The 24,030-nt window shown below is 41.1% G+C and overlaps 1 protein-coding gene across 1 annotated transcript in view; it reads right to left on the bottom strand.

Annotated features, from left to right (window-relative positions):
- PTPN14 (protein tyrosine phosphatase non-receptor type 14) overlaps positions 1-23,052 on the bottom strand; it is a 65,230-nt gene extending 42,178 nt beyond the window's left edge. The window contains exons 1-2 of the mRNA XM_066547842.1: positions 22,879-23,052; positions 16,101-16,270 (exon numbers count right to left, since the gene is read on the bottom strand). Of these exons, the coding sequence (XP_066403939.1) occupies positions 16,101-16,270; positions 22,879-23,052 (344 nt within the window). The remainder of the gene's footprint in view (positions 1-16,100; positions 16,271-22,878) is intronic.
- Positions 23,053-24,030: the final 978 nt, after the last annotated feature.

Raw genomic sequence — 24,030 nt, 5'->3', positions numbered from 1 at the left:
TGCTCTGCCTGTGGTTTTCTTTTCCTGCCATTTCTGATGGGCCACAAGCACAGACATGCAGCAGGCCCTGTGCAGCCTGCAGACATGACACAAGCCTTCCAAAACACGCACTCCTTCCACGAGAGGCTTAGCCACCAGATGCAGCTCCACAGTATCCACCAATTTCTCTACATTTAAACAGAACCCCCCCAACTACAAAAGGTCCATCCTCTGTACTTGTACGTTTTTTTTAAGAGCGTATTATGCATTTTGCATACCCCAAGTTCAAATAAACCCACAAGCACAAAGTGAAACTTTAAATAAAAAGGCCAGTAATGGCATGCTTTTGCAAGAAAGGAAGGCATGCCACAACCTGATCTTGATTTTCTGCTCTTGAACTATTGAATTAATTATAACAAATTACAGGGAGCCCCACTACAATTTATAAGCACAATAAACTCCCTTACAACCACCTATAATTTTATCAGAGTTAATCCAAATACCTAAAGAATTATACAGCACAAAACTTTGACATGCCTTTTAGAGTAAAAAAAAAACCACCAGGGAAGCCATATTCTCTTGTCTTCTGAGCCTTTTCATTTAGAAAAGGCTACGTTTGGTCACTGCAAATTGGAGTCAACTGGAGTCCAGCAAACCCTGGTGACACCACCATAGAATTCATCTTTATAAAAGCTGGAGTGGGATTGCAAAAGTAAAGCAAAACAAAATCATATAATGCAAAGAAATCTGTATTTTAGCATTTCTAACTGGAAAAAAACAACCAAAAAACCAACCCAAAACATTCAATGCAAGTATAAATATTACATAGAGACACTAGAATAAAAAAATTGAGAGCAAAAAGTTTGTTATCCACATCTTTGAAAAAAGCCATGTATCCATTTGGTTTGGGTTTTAAACACATGCTAAAAGTGTTATTGTTCAGCCCAGGCTTGAAAACATGCTCAACTATGTGCTCATATCTCCTGAACTGAGCAGAACACTTGCATTTCGCTACAGAGATCCAAAGGTTACAGCTCAGGAAACTATTCTTTCTTTTTAGCTTCACATCCTTTTTTGATCACAAAAATGAAAAAAAAAAAAAGGTAGGACTGAGTCTGGTAGGTGAATGACAGCAATGCCACGTATCACTTTTCACAACATGGTTGGGGTTTTTTTGAGTGCAAACCCACAATATCTTCCTCAACTGCTGCCTCCACCTTCACCTTCCCCCAAACACAATCTTCCCCATTCCCATACAGGGACCCTGTATGGGCTCTTCCTCCAAAGCCTGAGCTGTGTGTCCCAGAGGCAGCTACTGCTTTGATGCAGGATTTTGGATAATAAACCAATTCTCCCAGGTGACAGGCACCTGTCCTTTGGTGCCTGACACACAGCATGGGCTCCAGTTGAGAACAGGAGCTACAAGCACACATGGGCCCCACCTACATACAGGTGCTCACTAAGGTGCCATGGCATGCAGCCTGTGTGTCACTGCCCTCTTGGTTAGTCACATCCTCACAACAGCAGGTCCCACACACATCGAGCAACTCATGCCCCCAGATCTCCAGGTGGAATAAATCCAAAAAAATCCTGAAATGGCAGCAGCAAAGATTCATCCTCACAAAGATGCAAAAGTGCAAAGATAAGCCATGGCTATGTAGGCTGAAGAGTGCTTAACCTCCTGGGGAAGAGGAGCACAAGAAATCTGTGTTGGTCTTTCCTGAATTGGAACTAGATTTTGGCAAAAATGAGATTAGACCCCAAAAAGTTAATAATAGCTCATATTTACTTCCTTTATTCGTATGTGTTGACTCAGTTCAAAATATGCTTCTCCCTGCCCTGAAAAACAAGGCAGCTAACCCTCAAGCTGTATCTACTGTGGGAAAAGGTGGTTTAAGCTACATATGGAAGCAATATGAGTCAACATTTTGAAAATTCTCCTGGTAGCCAGCCAGGTTAATGGCCAAGCAGGTTAGAATATCATGCTAAAAAAATGTGGTGAGTTAACTAGAACAAATGTATATACTCAAGCTCATACTATGCAATACTGAAAATAAATAGATAACTTTTTTTTTAAGTGGTGCTTAAGTACAGACATAACTATTCTTTGGACGCAAAACAAACATGAAGAGTTCTCATTGCTCCATTCTCTTCCCCACATTGTGTCAGTTGTAACAATAAAATACAATGTATATACCTCATAAGCCCCATTTTATTTTTCAATATATATTTTAAAGACTCTCCATCCATACCGCTCTAAACTCTGGAATTACTCAAGTCCACTATGTTTGTCTGGCTAAATGTAATGTGTTCTGCTGTGCACTGATGCAAATGCTGAACTGAGTGAGCACATATACCAGTGAACAACTGGCATGCCTATGTAAGTATCCAGAAGCACATCACAAAATAATTGCTTTGTGAGTGCAGAGCAGCATGCAAGTGTATTCAGGTGTTACTTTATTCAAAGAGCAAGTGAACACGTTCAGACTTACAGAAGAATGTGTGCTTAGCCTGAACTTAACAAAACAAAACAAAAAAAGGCTCTGGTGAGCCTGCAGTGAAACATTCTTCATGAATTTATAGAGCTCATTTACAAAACCTTCTCAATGAAACCTTTATGTAGCATCCCAAACTCATATAATCAATGTCTGAGAAAGCTCTACTGATTTAGTGGAATTTTACCTGGTGTGGAGTTAAAATCCAGTCCAGTCCATTGGCTACTGCCTTTTACAGTAATCTGTCTTGGCAAAAAGAAAACACTGCTTGAAATGTGACACAGTGAAGTTGCTGCCTATCTATAGGTCGTCAGTACAACACCTTATATTCCTGCGAAAAGATTGTTGGAACATCTACGTTAGCATCACTGCCAGCAGAAAACAGGAAAACTCAGGTTGCTTCCACCTCCCAGACACCCGAGTGATCCTAGTGTTTCCAAAGGAATAATTGAAAACAGTCACCCCACACCTCAGTAAATCATGCAACCAAACCACAGCCCAGGAAGTTGTAACATCCCAGCGAACGCAATCCTGCAAAAGTGAACACAGCTCTGATAACGATGGGATGTTGCCAGGGAAATATGTGAATCAGCGCCCTGTTGGGTGGGTAAAATAGATCCATTTCATGAAATGAATAATTATTCTTTGTAAAAGCTTCAAAAACAGCTGAAGATATCAAGTGCAAAAGCAGCTGCCAAAGATAAAACAGTGAACCAGTAAACATCTCACTGCACAGGAATCTGCCATCTTCCGACACTGAGATTTCTGCCAAATTCTTGTTGAGATTCTCAGCTGTATAAGGGCCTCCACACAAATGCTTCTTTTAAACACATTTGAAGACTTGAGGGTTGTACTGACATCCAATTGCAGAGCCTTTAGTGCTATACCCTGCCAGCAAGGCAAAAAAATTAAAATTATTCAGATCACTGAAAAAGGTAAGTTTAGAACTAAGTTTTCATGATCTGTGTCTCAGCTACAAGAGAAGGGAAAAAGTTTGATCCAGGCTGCAGTACAAATGTCAACATTGAATAAATTTAATAAGGACTGGCAGTGCTACCATAACCAAGATTTCCATTGCCTATTGAATTCTGAAAATTTAAAAAGCTGATAGAAATTCCAGTCAAAACCCAGGCATGTGTTTGCTCTCATGCTGCTGCTAATAGTGGCTTGACCCTCTACCTGATGCTGTCGAAAAATTTCAGACATCTTTCTGGGACTTCTATTTAGAAGACCAATGATCCACAGTTCCCTTTCAAAACACACAGTAGGAAAGAGAAAATGAATCACCTGCAGAAAGTGATGCACAACAGAGGAATCCTGAATCACGCTGTGGAAATGCCCATTTCTTCTCACTGACTACACAGGAAGTCTAGAGCAACCCTCACTCTGTAAGGCTTTATCAGGAGTAGCAACATGACTGAGGCAGGAGTGGTGCGTGTCACAAAGAGTTTAAGGAGTACGTCCCCTAGCAGTCTGCACTTCCCTGAGAAGAAACTGCTAAGTCCCTGTTACTGCATCTGTGGGAAGACAGACAGGAAAGTACCAGCCCCAGCCTAGGAAATGCAGCCATCTTTCCAAACCAGTGCCTTAAACTACCCTGGCAGACAATTCTGAAGCACATGCCAGTGTGTGAGGTGCACCAGAACACCCAACCTGTGCACAGTGCTCCCTAATGAGTGGGAAACCTCCCTCTGCAGTGACACACATTGCTGCTACACCTGGAGGGGGAAAAAGGGCGGCCAAGCAGTGTGCAACAGTCTAAATGACAAAGGCAGTGAGCAGCTCAATTCCTAAACTAGAGGAGGAATTATCCTTTTCATCTTCATTTGAGGAGATGCAAAAATGCTGATGGGCACTTCCATGACTCAAGCAGCCAGGGATGACAAGTGTTTTTCCTTTTTCCACTTTTTTTATCCTTTCTCCTTTAAACCAAAACATTGAAGCTATCATCTTTTTTTCTAAAACCCTCTATTTGCTTTTAGTTGCATCTGTCTGGTTTAAGGAGACAACAATATACTAAGAACCTTCAGGGAGCAAATTCTATCATAACTGATTCTACTGAGAATCATTCCAGCAGCAGAGACTTTCAATGAGTTTACAGAAACCTCCCAGTTTGTGGACGGAACTCCCTGTCCATCATGGTGATGGCAGTATGCTCCATCAGGAAACATTAGACTCAATTTTCCAGTCTACAGAATATTATTTCTATTTAGAAATAAAACTATTACAAAACAAAGTCCATTCTTTGTTTCTCTGCTCTTTGTATCTCTGCATCCTGTCTTAGGCCTGATACAGTCTTTAAGAATAAATACCTAGGTGAAGGTTTCCTGTAGAGTTTACAAGTGTAAGTAGATGTAGCAAGGCCATGTTGTTAAATACCATTTTTAACACGTCCTCCAGCTGCGTAAGGAGAAGCTGACTATCCTACACTCATCGTCACGCCTTAAGACACTGCAGTTCAAAGAAAGCAGGACACAATTCTCCATTCCAGAAAGTAGGTTAAGTCACAGTTTTCATGAGGTTCTAGAGCCAATTACTGCAAGATTAAAAATCTCCTTTCAGCACTATTTAAGATAACTGGCTACAAATACAAACCAAGAAAAAGGGACACGTCCAGATCAGACAAGTAGACCTTCAACAGGTTTTCCATTAATACACACATACACATGGAATGGGTACTGCTAGCAGTACAGCTACAGATATGCAACCATGTGTCTGTGTGGCACTGGGAAATCTAACAGGAGAAAACCAAGGAGCAAGAAAAGCTGGATTTAAATGGAAGACAACTCCAGGTTATCACAGTGATCCTCCTAATACAAGTGCTTATCACTAAGCAGCGGTGAGGACAGTTTCCTCAGAGGCTGAGAAACAAAAAGCAGTCAGTGTGACTCATCCAAACACAGCTCCATACACAAAGCAAGGTCTTCACTGATGAAAGCAGAAGCCCAGATTTCTAGTCTCAGCACCATTTCACTTGTCAGATATCACAAAATAAATATATAGGCCACTCAAATTGTTTTTGTTTCCATGCAGGAAGGCAGAAGAACATTTTTTTCCTGCAACAGAAGCTGGTTTGACCTTCAAAGCAAGTTTCAAAATGCTTAATGTATTTCCTTCTCTTTAAGGATTATAAAATGTCTCAAGTACTAGGTTCAGTCTCATGGACCCTCAGCTCTTCTTTCTGGAATTAAGGTTCAATCCTGGCAGTCTATATAATCGAGACACATTTTTAACACAGTGGTTTGCAGCTGTGTCCTAATTATAAAAAGTCACTTCCTCTAGTGACCAGGAATAGGACACAAGGAAATGGGATGAAGCTGTCTTAGGGGAAGTACTTACCCCTGGATTGTAAAACAGGGACAAAGCAGGGCCTGTTATGATAAGACAAGGGGCAATGATTTTAAACTAAACAAGAGTAGATTTAGTCTAGACATAATGAAGAAATTCTTTACAGTGAGAGTGGTGAAGAGGTTGCCCAGAGAGGTAATGGCTGCTCCATCCCTGAAAACACTGAAGATCAGGTTGGATGGAGCTCTGGGCACCCTTACCTAGTCCCTACTCATTGTAGGTGGGTTGGACTAGACATGACCTCCAAAGGTCCTTCTAACCCAAACTATTCTATGAGTCTTCTGTAATTCCAAGTTCAGAGTGGATATGAGGAAAAGATTCTTCACCTGTAGGGTGGTCCGTCACTAGAACAGGCTCTCCAGGGAAGTGACTACAGTACCAGCCTGATGGTGTTCAAGGAGCATCTGAATGATGCTTTAAATCGTATGATCTAGTTTTAGGTAGTCCTGCCAGAAGCAGGGAGTTGGGCTCAGTGATTGTTATGGGCCCCTTGCAACTTGAGAGATTCTGTGACTCTTCTGTTCTGCTGCACATATCCACATATTCTATTCATCTGGTTCCTTATACACTTTTGAAATGGATGCACAATTAATGTACTGTCATCTTTGAAGTTTCACAGGCCACACATCAACCCCCTCAAAGCCATACCATTACTGAAAAATGATAATTCTTTCTTTGGTAAAGCTAGGTATTCTTTTTCCTTCTGGTTTTTGAGAGCTATAAAATATTTGGAATCATACCTTGCATGCCCTTCTTCACTTGCCCTTTACTAATCTAGTCTGAGTTCTGTTCTGAACATGTAAAAAATCCCAGACTGAAATTCATATCATTACCTCATTCCAAGATCTTCAAAGTTTGGGAAAACCTTAACATAGTAAAAATCAAAAGCATGGACAATAAAATTGCCACATTGTACGCAGCTGCAGAATTGTTTTTTTAAAAATCTGAATCATTTATGGCTGTCAGCCATGGTAAAAGCCATCCACATTGCTTATCAAACACACAGGCTCAGCCAGTGTCTCCAACAGCACGCGTGCCCAGGTGGACAAGAAAAGGAGATCCAAAGCACTTTTTCCCAAGTGCAAATGTCTCCACTACCATAACTGCATGGAAGGGTTCAACCTGGGCTATCTAACACCAGAGAGGAAACTCTCTCAACTTCTGTAAATGAGGTATCACTACTCCACAAGAAGAGCAGAACCCCAGAATGTAATCTTTGCTTCCATTTAAAAGGGTCCAATAAAAAAGTCTAGATTACTCCAAAAGCATTTGTTCTACCAGAATTGAATGTAGAAACAGCTCCCATCAGGAAAGCAGTATGTTAGCACACATGACTAAGCCCTAGAGCATAAAATTAGTATTATTTCCTTATGATCAGATATAAATGTGAATCTGCCCAATGCCAAGACATTTCTGTTGCAACATTTCTAACCACCACAGCCATTGCCTTCAAAACACAGTAAAGCAAGAATGCAGGCTGAAAGTATCCTACGCTGTATTTATAGTTATGCAACACTATTTTTCAGAGTTGCTACATATGTACTGCCCAACCACACACATGAAAACACATTCACTTTCTGGTCTAAAAGCACAGTATAATGTAACAGATTAGATCTAAGCGTCAACAGTTTCTTAAAATATCTGGCACAAAGAGCTCAGCTTTCAATAACCAACACACAGAGAACAAGCTCCCCATTCACTGAAGAAAGTCAGCTGGGAGAAGGGTTTGCCCTCCTCAGCAAATATTTTATAAACAGGGAATTAATGTTGAATCTTAGGTCTGCCTTGAAGGAGTTCTTACTTTTAAGTCAAAGTTTAAACATCCACTAAAATACAAATCCAAAAAAGAACCAACTGAAAAATGTTACTGAAAAGTGAAACAACACATACACTGCAATAATATGAACACAACAAGACCCAGGTAAATATTGCACATTATTTGTTGTTGCTGTTCTCTAAATACAACATGAAAGCTAATTAAGTATCAGGGTGTTTACAACAAGGCAAGTACAAGCCTAATGTGTGCGTTTCATGCTGCAGTAGCCACTAATATTAAAAAAGTCTAATAATTAAAACAAAACAATAAAACCATCAAAGGAGCACCAAAATGTGAATATCCCGGACTGTCTAAGCCTGGGTGGCCACCCAGGGCTTTTAGGACTCATCCAGCTTGCATGCAGTTCCAGAACTGCTCCCTTGCCTGGACAACATGAGCCCAAATTCCAGCAGCTAGGAGGAAGAGAAAAGAAAAGAAAAAGCAAGCAAGAAAGAAAAAGTAAGAAAAAGAAAAAAAAAAGAAAAAAAAAGAAAAAGAAAAAAAAAGCCACCGACATTTCCAAGTTGCTTCACAACCCACCCACAATCTTGTTCAGCAGAAGAGAGCTGGGATCCCTGAGGACTCAGGACTCCCTGGCTCCACTTAGCAATGGATCCCAGAGCCTGCCTTTCTCCCAGCTTTGGGAGATGGGGTGCAGTTCCAGTAAGACAAACAATCTGAGGACCCTGAACAGGACTGGGGTTTGTATGGTCATGCAGGCTGTCAAGAGCTATCTAAAACCAAGGGAATTCTGTTCCAGCAAAAATTTATTTGCCTCACGTCAATTTATAAAATTTCAGCTCCAGAGCTCCTACTGCTTCCTCTGGGAGATCTCACCATGATATCCCACAAATACTCTAATGAATAAAACACTTAGATTAGTACTTATCCCATCTCTTCTTTTGCTGTGTTTCAATACTCAGCGCATACCTACAGCACCCTCTATTAGTTCTTCTAGTTAAACAGGAAAGAAATAGTACCACCACATATGGGGCAGTTGACACCCCATGCCCTTTCACTGTTGTTTCACACCATTCCTCTGTAAAAACTTACCCAGTAATTTGACTCCCCAAATCATTTAGCTGAGAACACAAGCTTTGACAAGATTCATGGGATTAAATTATCTTCCATTTCTAAGGTCTGCCATTCTTACACATTCTTACCCTGTCCTTTTCTGTTCATTTGATACAGCTTCCGTGTATAGCAGCAACTGTTTAATTCATGCAAATCATTTAACATTGCAGTCCATTGATCCAAAGCTTTCTATAAAATAGAAATACAATATATACATATACACATATATATATATATATATATAAAATACATATATAATTATAAAGTTGGAAATATTCTAGAAAGCTACACTGGCTTATGCTACACAAGGGTAGCTCAAGCTAAGAAACAAAGGGAACTGACAAACTTTATAACTGAAAATAGCTAAAAACACAGGACTCTTCTGACCATTATATCCTATTTATGTTGGAGACAACACCACAGTGAAGAGGAGGTGCATCATTCTTCCAGCTGGGCAAGCCACAGGGCTGTTTCTGGTGCCAAGAGGGAGGGCTGTGTGTCAGGGCCTTTCCTGTGTGGTGTGAGCAGAGCTCATCAGCACAAGCACTGTAGCCATGACACTTCCCAGAAAAGCAGGCAATGAGTGCAATCATATTTCTGGAAACTACATAGCCTGCCTTCAGATAAGATCTTTCCAAGACAGCAGGCATGCTCCTAAAACATGTGCTGGTAAGTACACCATAAACACGAACTGACAAAGGCTCCTAGGAGGAGACAAAGCAAGACAAAGCAGTGAGACTTCTGCTGCCTGAAAACTAAACTTTTTTCCACTCTGTTTCATACCAGTAGCACTGAAGGGTTAAATTCTGACTTAAATCTTCAGGAGTAAGAGACCAAACTCTGGACTTTTTTTTATCATTCTACCTTCCCATTTGCCATGTATCACTCAGTTCTCTCTCATTTACCAATCCACCCATGCAATCCAAACCATGCATCTCTCTTCTCCTCCCATCCTGCATGCTATTTTTCTGTACTTTCATCGAAAATTTGTTAAATGCCAGTGCATTTTTGAGGTCCACTGGCATTAAAAAAAATCCTGTAGGTCTATCTGTGGTGTAGCAACAAGCACGGCCACACAATCAGTCACAGTCCTCGCTTCAAGCAAGCACAGTCCAGGATGTCTGGAACAAATCTGATTGTACACATTGTGCTGTTTTTTCCAGCACAGTGTGATATTCAAAATAATTATTTTGGACAATGAAGCCAAACCAACGACCATGAGCTCAAAAGTACACACAGAGACTTCTGCAGCCACAAGCTGCAGGTGTGACCAACCATGAAAAGCAAAGCAGCCTCATGTACTTGTCACATGTAAATGTTACGTCCTTAACAGCCAAAAGAGTTCCACTTCACTGAGCTTGCCACAAAACCAGGCTGGCACAGGACGATATGTGATATCCAGCCTTAACACAGAAATTAAAAGCACTGTGTAAGGAGCAGTAACTAGCAGAAAAGACTGCAGTGACTGGTAGAAATCTGTAGCTGACTGGACTTGTCTTAAAAGCTAGCTACACAGGAGGATGTGAAACTTTAGCTTTTTCAAAAAAAAAAAAAAGAAAAGCACAGCAGACTAAAAGCAAAGATAAGCTCAAGTAGGCAAGACATCCAACAAGGACTTTTTTGAGGGAAGGCAAAAACTCCAATATTGTTAAAACAGATTTGCGAAAACATTCGTCCCTGTAAATATGAAGCACTCCAACACTAATTTTCCCCCTCTACTTTATACTCACATAATTTAAAAATTCATATAGTCCTAGGAGTCTGTACCTCTTTATGCTTTAAAAGAACTTCTGTTTAAAATGTCTTCACCTAACACTCGTAGAAAAACAAAGAAATGGAAAGGCTGGGAACAGTGAAGAAGAAATATTTCCTTAAAAGACAAAACAATAGCTACAAGAAATGGTGAAGAAAAGGGTATGGCAGCAAAATATCGGGGAAAATAAATTTTCACTTAGTTAAAAGAGGGTAAGTTTGAGGCTGAATTTTCCCAGACCATCCAAAAAAGAAGCCTGGGAGCCACGGGCTCTAATTTTCCACCTGCAAACACATTCATTCCCACACTTCACAGGTGCAGCCATCCCATTCCAAACACTGTTTCCTTTCACAGGAAAGCTGTACAGCATGTTCTTCTGGGGAAATGCAGAGCTGACAGCTGAACTCGGGGCAGAAGCCCAGTGCAGCACACTGCAGGTGCTGGAACATGTCCCTCCCTGCAGAGCTGTGCATGCCAGACCTACCATGCAGAGCTCCACAGGGGCCCAGCTCCATGGGGCACCTGTACTGGGAACTGCTCTCACTTCCCAGAATTGTGTCCCACTCTGCAATAGCACAAAAGCCACTGGATACTACTGAGTACAGAGCACCTAGTAAGATACTGAAAACTTCTTCCAGGAAAGAAAAAAGCAAACCAGAGCAAAGCACACCTTTATTCCTTCAGAGGAGGCACAGCAGTATCACATGCTAAGAAAGAGATACTGTGGGAAGTAAAATGTGACTTCAGTTTTCCCTTAGAACTGTGGGAAGGGGAGAAAAGAAAAAGGCCCTGGATTGTCTGATAATTGTGCAGAAAGCAGCATCGCACCCACATTTTCAGAAAGCCACAAGAGTGTGTGGGTTCTCTGTTTTTGGAACAAGAGCACAGTGAAAGAAAGCTTGTTTACTTTAGACACTATACAAAGACTTTTTTTTTAAATAAATGCTTGAAAGGATGCCTCCTCTCTGAGGAATTAGCAGAAAATAAAAGGCAGATTTATATGTCTAATCTATGCAAATATCTTCTCTACAGGGCATCACAAAGACTGCTTTATATCAGACAGTATGCAGATCCCAGGTGCTTTAAATATGCCAAAAGCACACACAGCATCTCCATCTGTGATGGCTGCTCACTGAGAACAGCTGGATGACTAAAAAGAGGTTGTCTAAGTAGCCTTCCATGAAAAATGCTTTTTGCTAATGTGCCAATCCCCATACTCCCACCCAAATTACTCCTGCTATAACTGCCATTGAGTCTGAAGAGGGTTTTTTGTTGTTGTTTGTTTTGTTTTTTTTATTCTATTTATCACAAATTCTTCTAGAAATTTTCAAATTGTAGAAATAATAACATGGTGAAAACTCCTACTGACAACTTAAGGAATTATCATGGAGTTTTAGTTAATCTGTAAAAATGGAAAACATCTGTGGGACTGGGGACCAGTAGAAAGCCATGACCAGTGGGCAGGGAGATGCTGAAATCACTGAGATGTTGGAAGAGACAGGATTAAGAACAGGGCATATAAACAGATGGGAGCCTCAACTCAAGAGAAAAGAAACAGAGTAGAAAGGGTAGAGAAAAAGAGGTCTAGAAGGTAGGAAAGAGCTTTCCTAGAAGAAGGCTTAATGCCAAGAGTACAATGCACTGAAAGCAAGGCATAGCAATATTTATGTAATGGCCACTACCAGAAACAAAAAACAGGTACTCTACAACTGGTGTCTGCTTTCTGTATGTTTCCCTGGGACATCCTTGGGAAGCATCCATCACAGGTCAGGAAACATGACAGCCCCGAGTAGCCCCAGCATTTGCATTCAAAACCACAAATTGAACAAGGCTGAAAATGTCCTGCAGGTGCTTCTTACCCTGTCCCAGTAATTAACTTCATCCAAAGAGAAAAAACCTCTACACCACTAACATTTTCATCTTCAGGCATCAGTCTTGTATCAAAGAAGGAAAGAACTGCAAGCCAGAGTCAGATGTGACCTACTAAAACAATTAATGTGCTCCCCAGAGTACTCTTCACTTAATCTTTTCTTGCAGGTCTCAGAGGTTGGCTTCTAAGACCTTAAAAACTAAATAAACTGCTCTGGCAGTCTTGTCTTTTCATTTTCTTTACCAGAGTCTCTCATATTATCAGAAATACCTCTTACAAATTAACTACAGGCATCCATCCCACATGAAGACGTTGCAGTACTTGTGTTTATATGGCAGGTGCCTGCAGCTCTACAGGTCCTAAATAACCAGTTACACGGCCAGCCCAGGTAGCCCACTCACCCACTCAGCATCAATACACAATTTGAAATTATGGGGTCATTTGGGCACAAACTGAAACATATGGCATGCCTTCTAACCATAAACCCCCTTCTTTATTGCAAGGGTGACTGAAAAGATTTCCCAGAGTAAGTGTGGAATCTCTCCTTCCATTAATATATTCCATGGTCCTAGAGCAATCTCATCTAGTTGACCTTGCTCTGAGCAGACAATCTCCTATCTCCAGACAGAGATACCTTCCAACCTCAACCATTCTGTAACTGCTGCTTGCATTTGACTTCAGTAAATCACCTGCCCTTCCCACACTGTGACTCCCTGTGAGGGACAGCATTGACTTCTCACAACACTGCTGTTCCACTCCTCTCCCAGCATGGCACATGAGGACAGGTTTCCATCAAGTCTGTCCAGCACCGGGACACAGTTCTTGGAGCAGTGTTACTCACCCTTACTTCTGCCTCCACACTTGGCTTTTCAATACCAGAGAAACCATGAAGAGCTCCTGACCACTACCAACACCTGCAAGCAGTTAAAATCCACAGGCCTGGAGGCATAATCAGCATTTCCTACTTCTGGCAGTTATGATAAGATGTAAAGGAGTTATAATTTTATAAATACTGTAGTATTGGTACCAGGATTCTTCCTGTTCATCCCAACCATCAAACAACAGCCAAACACAAAATGGTTCACATATTGCTTTGAATTGTTCACATATTTTTGAAAGAAAGATCTTTCAGATGATCTTTCAAGTAAAATTATTAAGGAACACTACCTCAGAGTCAGTGACCAACACCCTAAGTAATGCTCCTCTCAACCAACAGAGCCTAAAAGACTTGCATCATTTTCCCTTTTTGCAATGACAGTATGTGAGACACAGGAGGTTGCAGCCACTGGAAACAGGAAGGAATATTCAATTTGGCGACAAATTTCTCAAAACCAGCTATCAAGTCTATAATCCTACAGATCAGAGGCAGAGTAAACCAGCTCAGGAAACCAACTCCCTAGTGTTTGAATACTTGTGCATTATGTCAGTGTTTGCTGAAGCATTCTCAGAAGACTTCATCATCTTCAGAGAATATTAATCAACCTTGGAAACCCTGGAGTCTACAATTAACTAAAAGCTTGCTGTTAAGAGATGGGTTTCACCTTCAGCTCCAAACACAGCCAGGCAATCTCAGGGCTGGAGTTGTTTCCACTTGGAGAAGGTTACAAAGGTGACAGGTCCACTGCTGGCTGCATTGTCACCACCTCTGCACCTTTGGCCTTTGGTGGCGGTTGTGTTTTGGGGTTGGGTTTGTTTATGGTGGTTCTGCAGCCTCTCAGAAGGGGATGAAGTGTCTCATCACAAGTTCTGCATTTCAGACAGATTTGTCATTTGTACCTAAATATAAATCAAATACACAGGCACTGAGTGGGCGAGTCCAGTGCCTACCTCAACATCACATGTAATCATATCATGATCAAGTCTAATCCTAGAAGCAGACACCAACAAAATAAAAGCAAATGTTGAATTAATTTACCAAGAGCCAAAAAAAACCCCTATAAGCCCACATCCATCTGTGCATCTAATCAGGTTTTAAACTAAGCCTTTCTCTGCCAGGAAGAATCCTCCATGTCCCCACCATTGCCTCAAACATGAATCTACCTATTGCTGAAGGTTTGCTGCCATCATACCATCTACAGTGCAGCAATTCCACTCCATGAAACAAACAAACAAACAGGCTATTCTATATCTGAAATCCTCTAGTAAACTGCTACACACTTTTAAAGAAACATAAAAGGCACTTATAAGACTCTACAGCTTATGCTATCAATCACTTCAGAAAGAAAAACAATTCAGCAGCAGCCACTCCAATTGAGAGTGCTGTGAAGTTCAATTGTCACTGAAATGCTTTGTTATTACCAGCCTGAGCAGAATGAGCAAATATACCTCTGCAGGTGAGCTATGAATGAGCAATCAGCACTGCAGGCTGCAGCTTGAAGAGATAATAGCATCCAAGCAGCCACAATGCTTCCTTGCACACAATCAGGCCAGGATTGGGCTGACAAATTGAGCAACACAACATTTCAGACATTCCGTCTGCACGTTAAAATAATTCTGAAGGAAAAGATACTGAGGCTTCCCTCTCCCAGTGCCTACAAAGAAGGAACACACAGATACAGACAAGCATCAGTGTTTGGTCTGTTCTCAGAGAAATTGAAGTTTTATGATGCTTTTATCCCACTCTTTGGCAAGAATTCAGCACAAACAGTTGTCAAAGGATGGCTTGACAGCTGCCATTTCAAGATACAACTTTTTCACATCCTAACAATACCAACTTCCCAGTTCAGTGTCAAATAAAGATCCTTTAAAATATGCAATCTGCAATATAAAAAATTGCTTCATGTCTTGGATGCCTTCTAGAGTTAAGGCCATTCTTTTTTCACTATTTATATATCTTTTCCTAGCTATTATGACCATGTGGTGAATTCCAGGGTTTCAGCAACAGCAGGGTTTTTTCAGTGGCAAGGCCTCTGCCACCCTGAAGCCTTCATCCACTTATTCCAGGCTTTACCTTTAGTTGTGCTGATACAACTTTGCTCAGACTAGATAAATGAAATAATTTTGGTTAAAAAGAAAACAATTCCACCCCTTTTTAGGTGAGGTGGGCTTTTTTCTCCTCACTCTCTTTTTTGTATTATTAAATTTCAATGCAGCACAGATGTGCAAAAACCACCCAGTGATGTGGTTTACAAAAATAGCCCCTCAAAACAGTTGTATTGTTACAACTGCAGCACAGAGCTCTGAATAAAAGAGTAATTCCCACTGAAGTTGTTTGCAAAGGTACGCCCTGATCATAATTAAAGGACTAATGCCCTCTTAACAGTTTTAATCTTTTTGTGAAGCATAAGGGAAAATCAAGAGTGGGATGAGCAAAACCTGGAAAAAAAAAAGCCAAAGTTCACTTTCACCAAAGCACACGTAGGCTTAAGAATAATAAACTAAAACTCTATATAGAGTTCCTTTGTGGCTTCCTTTTCACCAGTAGAAAGTTACAGAAGAAAATCCATAGTCACCATGGTCCTTTTTAAAATTTATGTCAGATTTTTAGTCATATAACTATAACTCCCATTTTTTCCCCTGCAGTTGGTCATGCACAATCATCCAGTGAGACAGCTTTTTTTTTCTTCTTCCCAAGCAGACATAATCAAATGGTGACTTCTCCAAATTTTTCCCATTTGGGCAATCATCAGGAAAGGAAATAACTAGATGATACCTGAGCAAATACTGAATGCCAGAAACAGAGCAACTGTTTCTCTCAGATGCTCTGTCACAGTCCCATTCTCTCCCAGCTCTATCCCAATACTGTGAACAGAGGGAAGCACATACCTTGTCACCTCCTGCTGCAGTCGGGAAACACTGGGCACATAGAACATCACCCCAAAGAAAAGCAAAGGCTCATTGGCAAATTTGTCCAGCTGCTTCTTCAGAGGCTTTTCCAGTTCAACCCAGCGGTCTTGCTGGTTCTTGCTGAGAAACCAAAGGCCGAAGTAGTGAGTCTAGATAGAGAAACACATGAGTGTCAGTTTACCTTTGCCAGCTAGATCACTCACACAATGTCACAAATGCAAATAAGAACAGATGGCATTGTGTACATTTTTCCATAAGCAAAGTCAAAGTAATTTCTTTTTTACTGCCCATTTTTGTGGGACATTTTGAAGACGATGACAAATTAATATTGCAATATACTTCACAGTGCACTATCTGCCTTCTACCATCTCTCCCAAATGCATATTGAAGAGCTCTACATGACATTGTGGCATAGGTGACATAAATGATTTACAGAAAGTGCCTGAGTGTTTTCTTAAGGGACACCTGTGCTTTGTGAACAGACAGCAAACACTAAGCCTGAATTAAAGTGCAAAGGCTTCATGAGGCTTTGAATCAGGCCCACTGCACACAAAGGACAAGGACTCCTCCAACTAGGAAAAAAAAAAAAAGAATGCAAACCCACATGCATATATCAAAATATATCTAGAACCATTTACCCAACACAGAGCCATTTACCCAACACAGAATTGTTCACTCTTCTCTTTTTTTAACACACTCACAAGGTTTTATGATGGACAAGTATACAGTTAGAACATGCACATCACACAAGTTGTTTGCTCTAGGCTCTACAGAAATACCAGGCTGGAAACCTCAGCTGTTTCCTGCCCAGTGCAAATCTCAATGGCTGTAGCAGCTAGTGTATGAGGCACACGGGACTGCTGCTGGTGAAGAGGAATTAACACAGACAGCACTCAGAACTAGAGCTACGAAGTGGCAATAAAGCTGCTGAAGGAATAGCCAATCCATCAAGAAGGATTTTATTGAAAAGCACTTAAACAGCAAGTACTATGGCTGCAGATCTGAAGAAAAAGTGAAAAACATTGTAGCAGACAAATTGCAGATGTTAAACTTTGCAAAATCCACCATGAACAGACTGTTTCATGTTGGTATGGATGTTTCTATAAAAACCATTGCACACACCATGACTTAGCACACAACACAAGGACAAGTAATACAATACCAAAAATTTTAAATGTTTACAAATGGCAATAAACCAGTAGGGAAGCACTGCTTCAACTACCTTATAGCTGAAGGCATGCAAGAGACAAACATGCAAGACTCTGAATGGGAGCACAGGTGTACTTACTTTAGGGTCTCATTACATACATATTTTCAACTTTGGACAACATCCAGACTAGCATTTAACTAAGGTGATAGCTAATTCAACTTGATTCCTCATTTAAGCCTGAAACAGCTTGAGCACTGCTCAGTCTGGTACAGTGAAGCAAACTTGTTCTTTTGTAGTATTTCCTCCTAGAAATTAAAGGTATCTTCAATAAATCAGTCAATCAATTAATCTATCTAGGGCACAAATAAATCAAGAAGTCAGCATCTCCCACAGGATAAACTTCAAACAAAACTAACCTCACAAATGTTCCCTGATATATTTCTACTATCCCTTTGTAGTCATCAGTGGATAAAAAGTTCTTTCTGATGAGTTCAGCATGGTAGTAATTAGATTAAAATGAAGGTGGGAGGGACAGTGGAGGCAGCAAAGAAAAGGAATTAATGTGAAGGCAGAAAAAAGCAGTGATTTTACCACCTCTAAAGGGGAACCCTTTAACACACTTGAAAATCACTGCAGGGCAGCTCATCCTTAGCAAGAAACAGTGCAGAGATGCAAAAACAGATCTTCCATATTACTTGAAAAAGTAAACATTCACAACACCCAGAACCCCCAATTTGAAGTGTGAAGTACTTGTAAAACATCTACCAAAGAAGAAGATTTGGACTCTGAAGCCTAGAAGAGTTATTCAAAGAATTCAGGGATTGCAATTAAACAGCTTGAATGAGCACAGTCCCTCCCCTTTGAGTGGGGGCTGGGAAACAGCACAAGTTTAGATTTGCTACAGTAGAAAGGCTCTTCAAGTACCAAATCTAGAAGCAATCCCAAGGAACAAGAAGCAAATGAAACACGGTGTTGTTGAAGCTTCTAGATTACAGCAGGTACTGTGGAGCAAACAGGGCAGCATGCATTTTGCACAACTAGAAAGACAACTGTTTTCCTGGAAAGCAGCCGGGAGAGGATCAAGCTACTGCAGCTGAAGCACAGGAACTGATAGCAGAGCAGAGCTCATGTCTCAAATTCATGCACTTTGGAGAGACAATACACACAGTTATTTGAAAATCAGGTCCCTGTTGCCAGCAACTTCACTTCTTGAAAATGTCATGTGTTTTTTAAGAACCTGCAGTGGAGGACTTCTGTAGCCACTACTGTGCTCTCCTGAAGAGACCCTCCCCCCTACGAGTATCAGTGATCCCCAAAAATGAACAGAAGAATGTGGGACTGGAAATGGCTGGACCACCAAGTTCAGCATGCTACAAGAAGGCATTTGGCTCTCCAGAAGGTGAGTCATGCCATGCTGTCCAGTCCACAAAGCACCCCAAAAATTAGCTGAGGTTATAAAAAAATGGGATCTTCTATCTATAAGCAGCTGATTAAAAACTAGGTTGACTCCAAAAGCTGGTCTGTTTGTCCATCTGCACTTGGATTTCCATGGAATCAATATCTATACCTACAGATGTCAGGCTCTGAAGTAACACATATTGCCCTCGAGGTTTTAAAATTTGTCTCACCTACCACACATGACTTCATATGTGGTACAAGGAAATTGGTTCACACTCCTCCAGGAGCTGCAGTCCTCTGCTAAAGCAGCAAACAAGAACCAGAGCACTTGGGTGCCAGAATGAAAAGGTGATTCTCAAAATACAGTGAGTCACAACACCAGACATACAAAAACTGCACTGGGAAGTCTTAAAATAGGTGACATTAATAAATAAATAAATAGCTGCTAGTCCAGAAGGCAACTTAATTTGTTTTGGACTTGGCCTTAGCTATCCTCCTAAGTCCAGAACTACTCCTGCCTTTATGTTGGGCCAAACAAGTAGAATGGTCATCCTCAGAAGATGACAGAAAATCTCTAAACCAGCAAATGTCATTCTAAAAGATTCATTGAGCCCAGCTCAGTTTTGTTAAAGCATCTGGTTAGTTGGCCAACTAAATATTTATCCTTGAGAAAGAGATGGAGTTCCAGCTTCTCCAGGCAAAAAACATTAAGGCTGCTACTCCAGGGCACTTGAACAGAGGGGAAGGTGCCATTTACAGCAGCCATTTATTCATAGAAGGTCTTTTGTCCAAGCACTGCCTGAACCCCATCTCAGCTCTGCTGGCAAGATGAGTCAAACCAAGCCAGGTTTGGAGGCAACCTGGCTGCAAAACCCCAGGTTTCAGTTGTGCCCTAAAAGAAAGGAGCACCTTCTGGGCCACTAAAGTAAAGGTCAGAATAGCAGCAAAAGGCCAGCTCTGCACAATGGACAGCACTTGCCTGTGGTGCTCAGCTCACCAACCTCCTGCTTTGATTGGGGGCTTATAGGATGACAGTGATGGACATACCATTGTGAAATTTGGTTCACAAGAATAATTTTGGTTGGAAAGAACCTTCTTGCCCTCTCCCCCACCTACAATACATCAGAGCATACCACCTTTAAACATTTTAACATTTTAGAAAGTGAATTAAAAAGAACAAAAGGATAAGGAAACATGAAGACTTCCAACAGATTTGTACAGATTACTCTGCTATTTCAAGTAGGTTCACTTAGTCTGGAAGTGGAATGGAAAAATGCCATTATATTGGGGAAAAATCCTTTCCATAAACTGTGCACATACATACAAGATTATAAAATGACATTTTGGACCTTGTCTTTCCTCTCCCTTCCTCCCCTCTTCTTGTCTTTACCTTTTACATAATGCTGGAATAAGAGCTCATTTTATTGGAACTGGTAACTGTTCAAGTAGAAGACCTGATGCTTTGTCAAGAGCTTTGCTGAAAAGGATAAAACCAGATTTTACAGTAGTTACATGGCTCCACTTTCTGCTGACCTATTCCTGAACCCTGAGTCAGTCAGGCAGGGAGTTGCATTCCCCAGAGATCAAATAGAAATATGCATAATCCACCAGATACTTCTTTTCAGTCATGTGTGGTATGATCGACAGTCCCTCGCAACAAGGCATAATCTCAAAGAGTTTTGCTTTTCAACAGGAAGGGTTTGGACAGTTTTTTGTTCATTTCTAAGAAACTGGATTGAGTGAGACATGGATGCATTCCTAACTTGAAGGTAAAAGCTGTGGTACACCTAGGATCTATTTGAACATAAAACCAAACTGAGGTATTACCTGAGACTGCAAGGAGGAGACAAACAGGATTTTAGCACTGTTTTGCTAGCACGGGACTTAATGAAGGTTGGCTTATCCTTACTTGTGCATCACAGCTTGCAAATCAGGATTTCCAAGAAAAGGCATATGCCAGCTGCAGGTTTTGCTGCATTCAGGGAATTTTAAAACTCTCTCTGTGATATGAATTCTTGCAAGGATTTTTGCCTCAGGTATACTTAACAGGCTTCTCTACTCAGTTATCCAGTTGCACAAATCTTGTAGAAATTTGAGCTTTGTGAAAATATTTTTGACCCTTCTGTAGAATTTGGGTGGACAGTGAGTTCAAAAACTATGGTAAACCTAGAGAGGAAAGGGGACAGTCATCAAATTACCTCATCATCCTTACAAATAGTGGCAAGAAGACTACAGGGCAGAATAAGAACTGAATTTGGGGTCTGAAACAAAGAACAGCACCAGGCACCTCCAAGCTTGCCAGCTCCAATTATTCCTCATCCAAGGAGCAAAAGAAGATACAGGGAGACCCTCTCAGAGTTGAAAGAGGTAGGTAATTCTCTCCTTAAAAAAAAAAACCCAAAACACCCAGTTCTGTCAAAAAATGCTGCACTGTTGAAATCTGAACTTTACAAAACCAGTTCAACGTTGCCAAAACCTTGTTTAGAAAAAAAAGCAGGGAGGGTGATGAAAGAAGGGGAATGAGTTCCAACAACATCAAAGCATTCTCTTCTATGTTGTTAAAATATTTTTTTATCTTGAAACACAAACTTTTTGTGCTGACATATTTCTTTTTGCATGACAGAAATAATTTTGAAAATTAAAAAAACCAAAGCAATAGAAAACCCCCATAAAACTGAACACGGACCTAAACAGCTTCCTTTGCTACTCTACTGTTTAATTTCATTTCTCTGGAAGATTTTGGAACTTCAGGCTTTGTTCCAAAGTGGAACAAAACACGTTCTGAGATCACAAAATGCTTTGTGGAAAAGAACACTGACCTGCTGACAGAGCTATTGTTTGCAAATGCAGGTGGACCTCCAGAGAGAATCAGGAGGCCCCAAACTTCTGCTGCACGAACTAGATAAGCTCACAAGGAACATGAGAAGAATCACTTCATTCATTTCAATGCTTTCTGCATTGGAAGGAAAGAGAGAATTTGGTTCTTCCCTAAGGACACCCTAGGGCATCACTAACAGAAAGAAAAAAAAATGGAAACATGATGCATTGATAAATCTTCATCTCTGTAAGTAAAGAGGGGAGGGGGAGATGATTCTACTAAAATTCATATTTAAAACCAAACAAACAAATCACCCAAGTATGAAAAACACTATGCAATATTCCCTCTGCCCTGTTCCTGTCTGCATATTTTCCAGCCTATTCTGGACACACACACAGAGTTCTCCCATTCTTCTCCCATTCTTTATCATTATTAAAAACAGCAACAACAACAACAAAATAAAATCCAACCAAACAAACAAATTTTTGTTTAGTTTTCAGATATAGTAGTTATTTGTACGCTACCTTCCCACTGCCCCCACTACCATGGGCAAACTGAATAAAACACTGCAAGATTTTTAATTTCTCCAGCTGTGCTTACAGAAAGTACCAGCCAGGACAGACAGATGATAACACAGCAACTTCCAGGCAATGGTTTTCCACTTATGATTTGCAGAAGTCTAGATGTAGGATACACACAGGGAGCCCACAGAAGGTAAGAAAAGTCAGTAAGTTCACTTGTGCCATGCACATTGGAGAGCTATTTCTATAAAGGATTCAACACTTAAATACCAAACACTTCAACACAGCAAGAAGTAGAAAATGAAGGATTTCAGTCTTTATTCAAGACTGGTTTCTTCAACATTTCCAGAACCATTGGGAATGTAAAAGAAGTCTTTTAGGATTTTAGATGTGAAATATTAAACAAAACCAAAAGGAAGAAAAACCCCACTAGTAAAACACAACTATTAGTGTTACTGTTGCTCTCTTCAGTTTTATAGTAACAAGAGTATTTACATAAAGGCAGATGTTTAAAAGCCGGCAGTCTCCTTTACATTTGCATAATTCAGCCATCAACGCAGTGAAACCAGGGCTACATTCAGAAAAAAGTTACTGTAACTTGTCCTTTGGCATTCCAGCTCAAAAAGAAACACTCGGCTTTCTAAGAAAAGAAACTTGGTGTTACAAAGAACTCACAAAGCTAGGACGGATGAGCAACAGCCCAAAGCCCCGAGCGCCGTTTCATGCAATCAGAGTATGTTAGTCCAAGCTCCAGCTGCTGATCATATCTGGCCAGCCCTGAGAACAACATGACTCAAACGCACAGACTGCCTGAGCTAAAAACGTGTCCAATCATCCAGTGACAGATGGTCCTTCCCCAGCTGCCCTTACCTCGCGTAATTCCAGCCTCTGAGCGACAGCTTCCAGGCACTCCTGCCCCGTGCTCTCCACGGACAGGGTGCACTCGATCACGTTGCTGTCCAGCAGACGGATCCTGGTCACGAAGCAGTTCTTGCTCAGCACGTTGTAGCGCCGGGTCCGCCGCAGTTTCAGCCCGAAAGGCATGGCTGAAGGCCGGCGGGATCGCCCCCTCCCCGGGCTCTTCCCAGAGCTATCAGCACACCTGTCCACTCGCCTCGAAGGCTTCTTCAGCTGCCACTACTCTCCTCCAGAAACGGAGGGAGCTGTCCATTCCTGGGGCAAGCTCCAAGGGATTCCTGCAAAACACACACAGGTAAGGAGACCGAAGTGTGAAACAAGACGTTCCTGAAGTCCAGGGAGAAAGAAAAAAAATTTAAGAGTCACATTTTAAAACCATGAAATAAACACCTCCACGCACAGGATTGCCAGGCACTTACTACACATCCCACATGAATACCTTATACAACAAATCTTCCAAAATACTGTTTTGGCGCTGAATTTAAAGCACGGATTTAACTGCAAAGCCATTCTTTGAGAGGCTCAGTACAAACAGCAACTCTACAGGGCACTCATCCAGAGGTGCTAACTCTCCCACCATTACCCCCACCACAGGAGTCTATAACATAATCCTCGAGTTTTCATGCCCTCGGGCCAGCTTTGAAAACTAGTTTAAAAAGCGAAGGAATAGAGGCTTTGAAAAGAGGTGCGATCTTGAAAGAAGAAAGGCTGGCTGCGGGTCCGCAGGAAATGCAGGCACTCAGCACCTCCGAAAAAATCAAACCTAAAATATGCATGTGAAAAGCAAGAAGCATCCGAGCCATTTCAGAGGAGCCTCCTCCGAGGCAATCCCTCACATTTTGCAGGCTTCCAGCTCCAAACCCTCCTAGGTGGAATGAGTAATGGCAGGAACGCGGTTGCCAGAGACCGGGGCAACACCGAGTGGGAGGAAGAGAACACATATTCTAGATATTGTTTCTAGCTAGTACTCCTAAAATTTATCAGGGACACATGCAACCGCTGAGCCAAAACACAAAGTAGACAGAAGAACTAGAGATACAGAGTAATGACATTTAAGATGTATGATCCTCACTTGCAAGAACCACTTCTTTTAAAGTGAAACAA

This window comes from Molothrus aeneus, chromosome 3 (assembly GCF_037042795.1).
Source record: "Molothrus aeneus isolate 106 chromosome 3, BPBGC_Maene_1.0, whole genome shotgun sequence".
Classification (NCBI taxonomy): domain Eukaryota; kingdom Metazoa; phylum Chordata; class Aves; order Passeriformes; family Icteridae; genus Molothrus; species Molothrus aeneus.
This window is presented reverse-complemented; position numbering and strand designations above follow the sequence as displayed.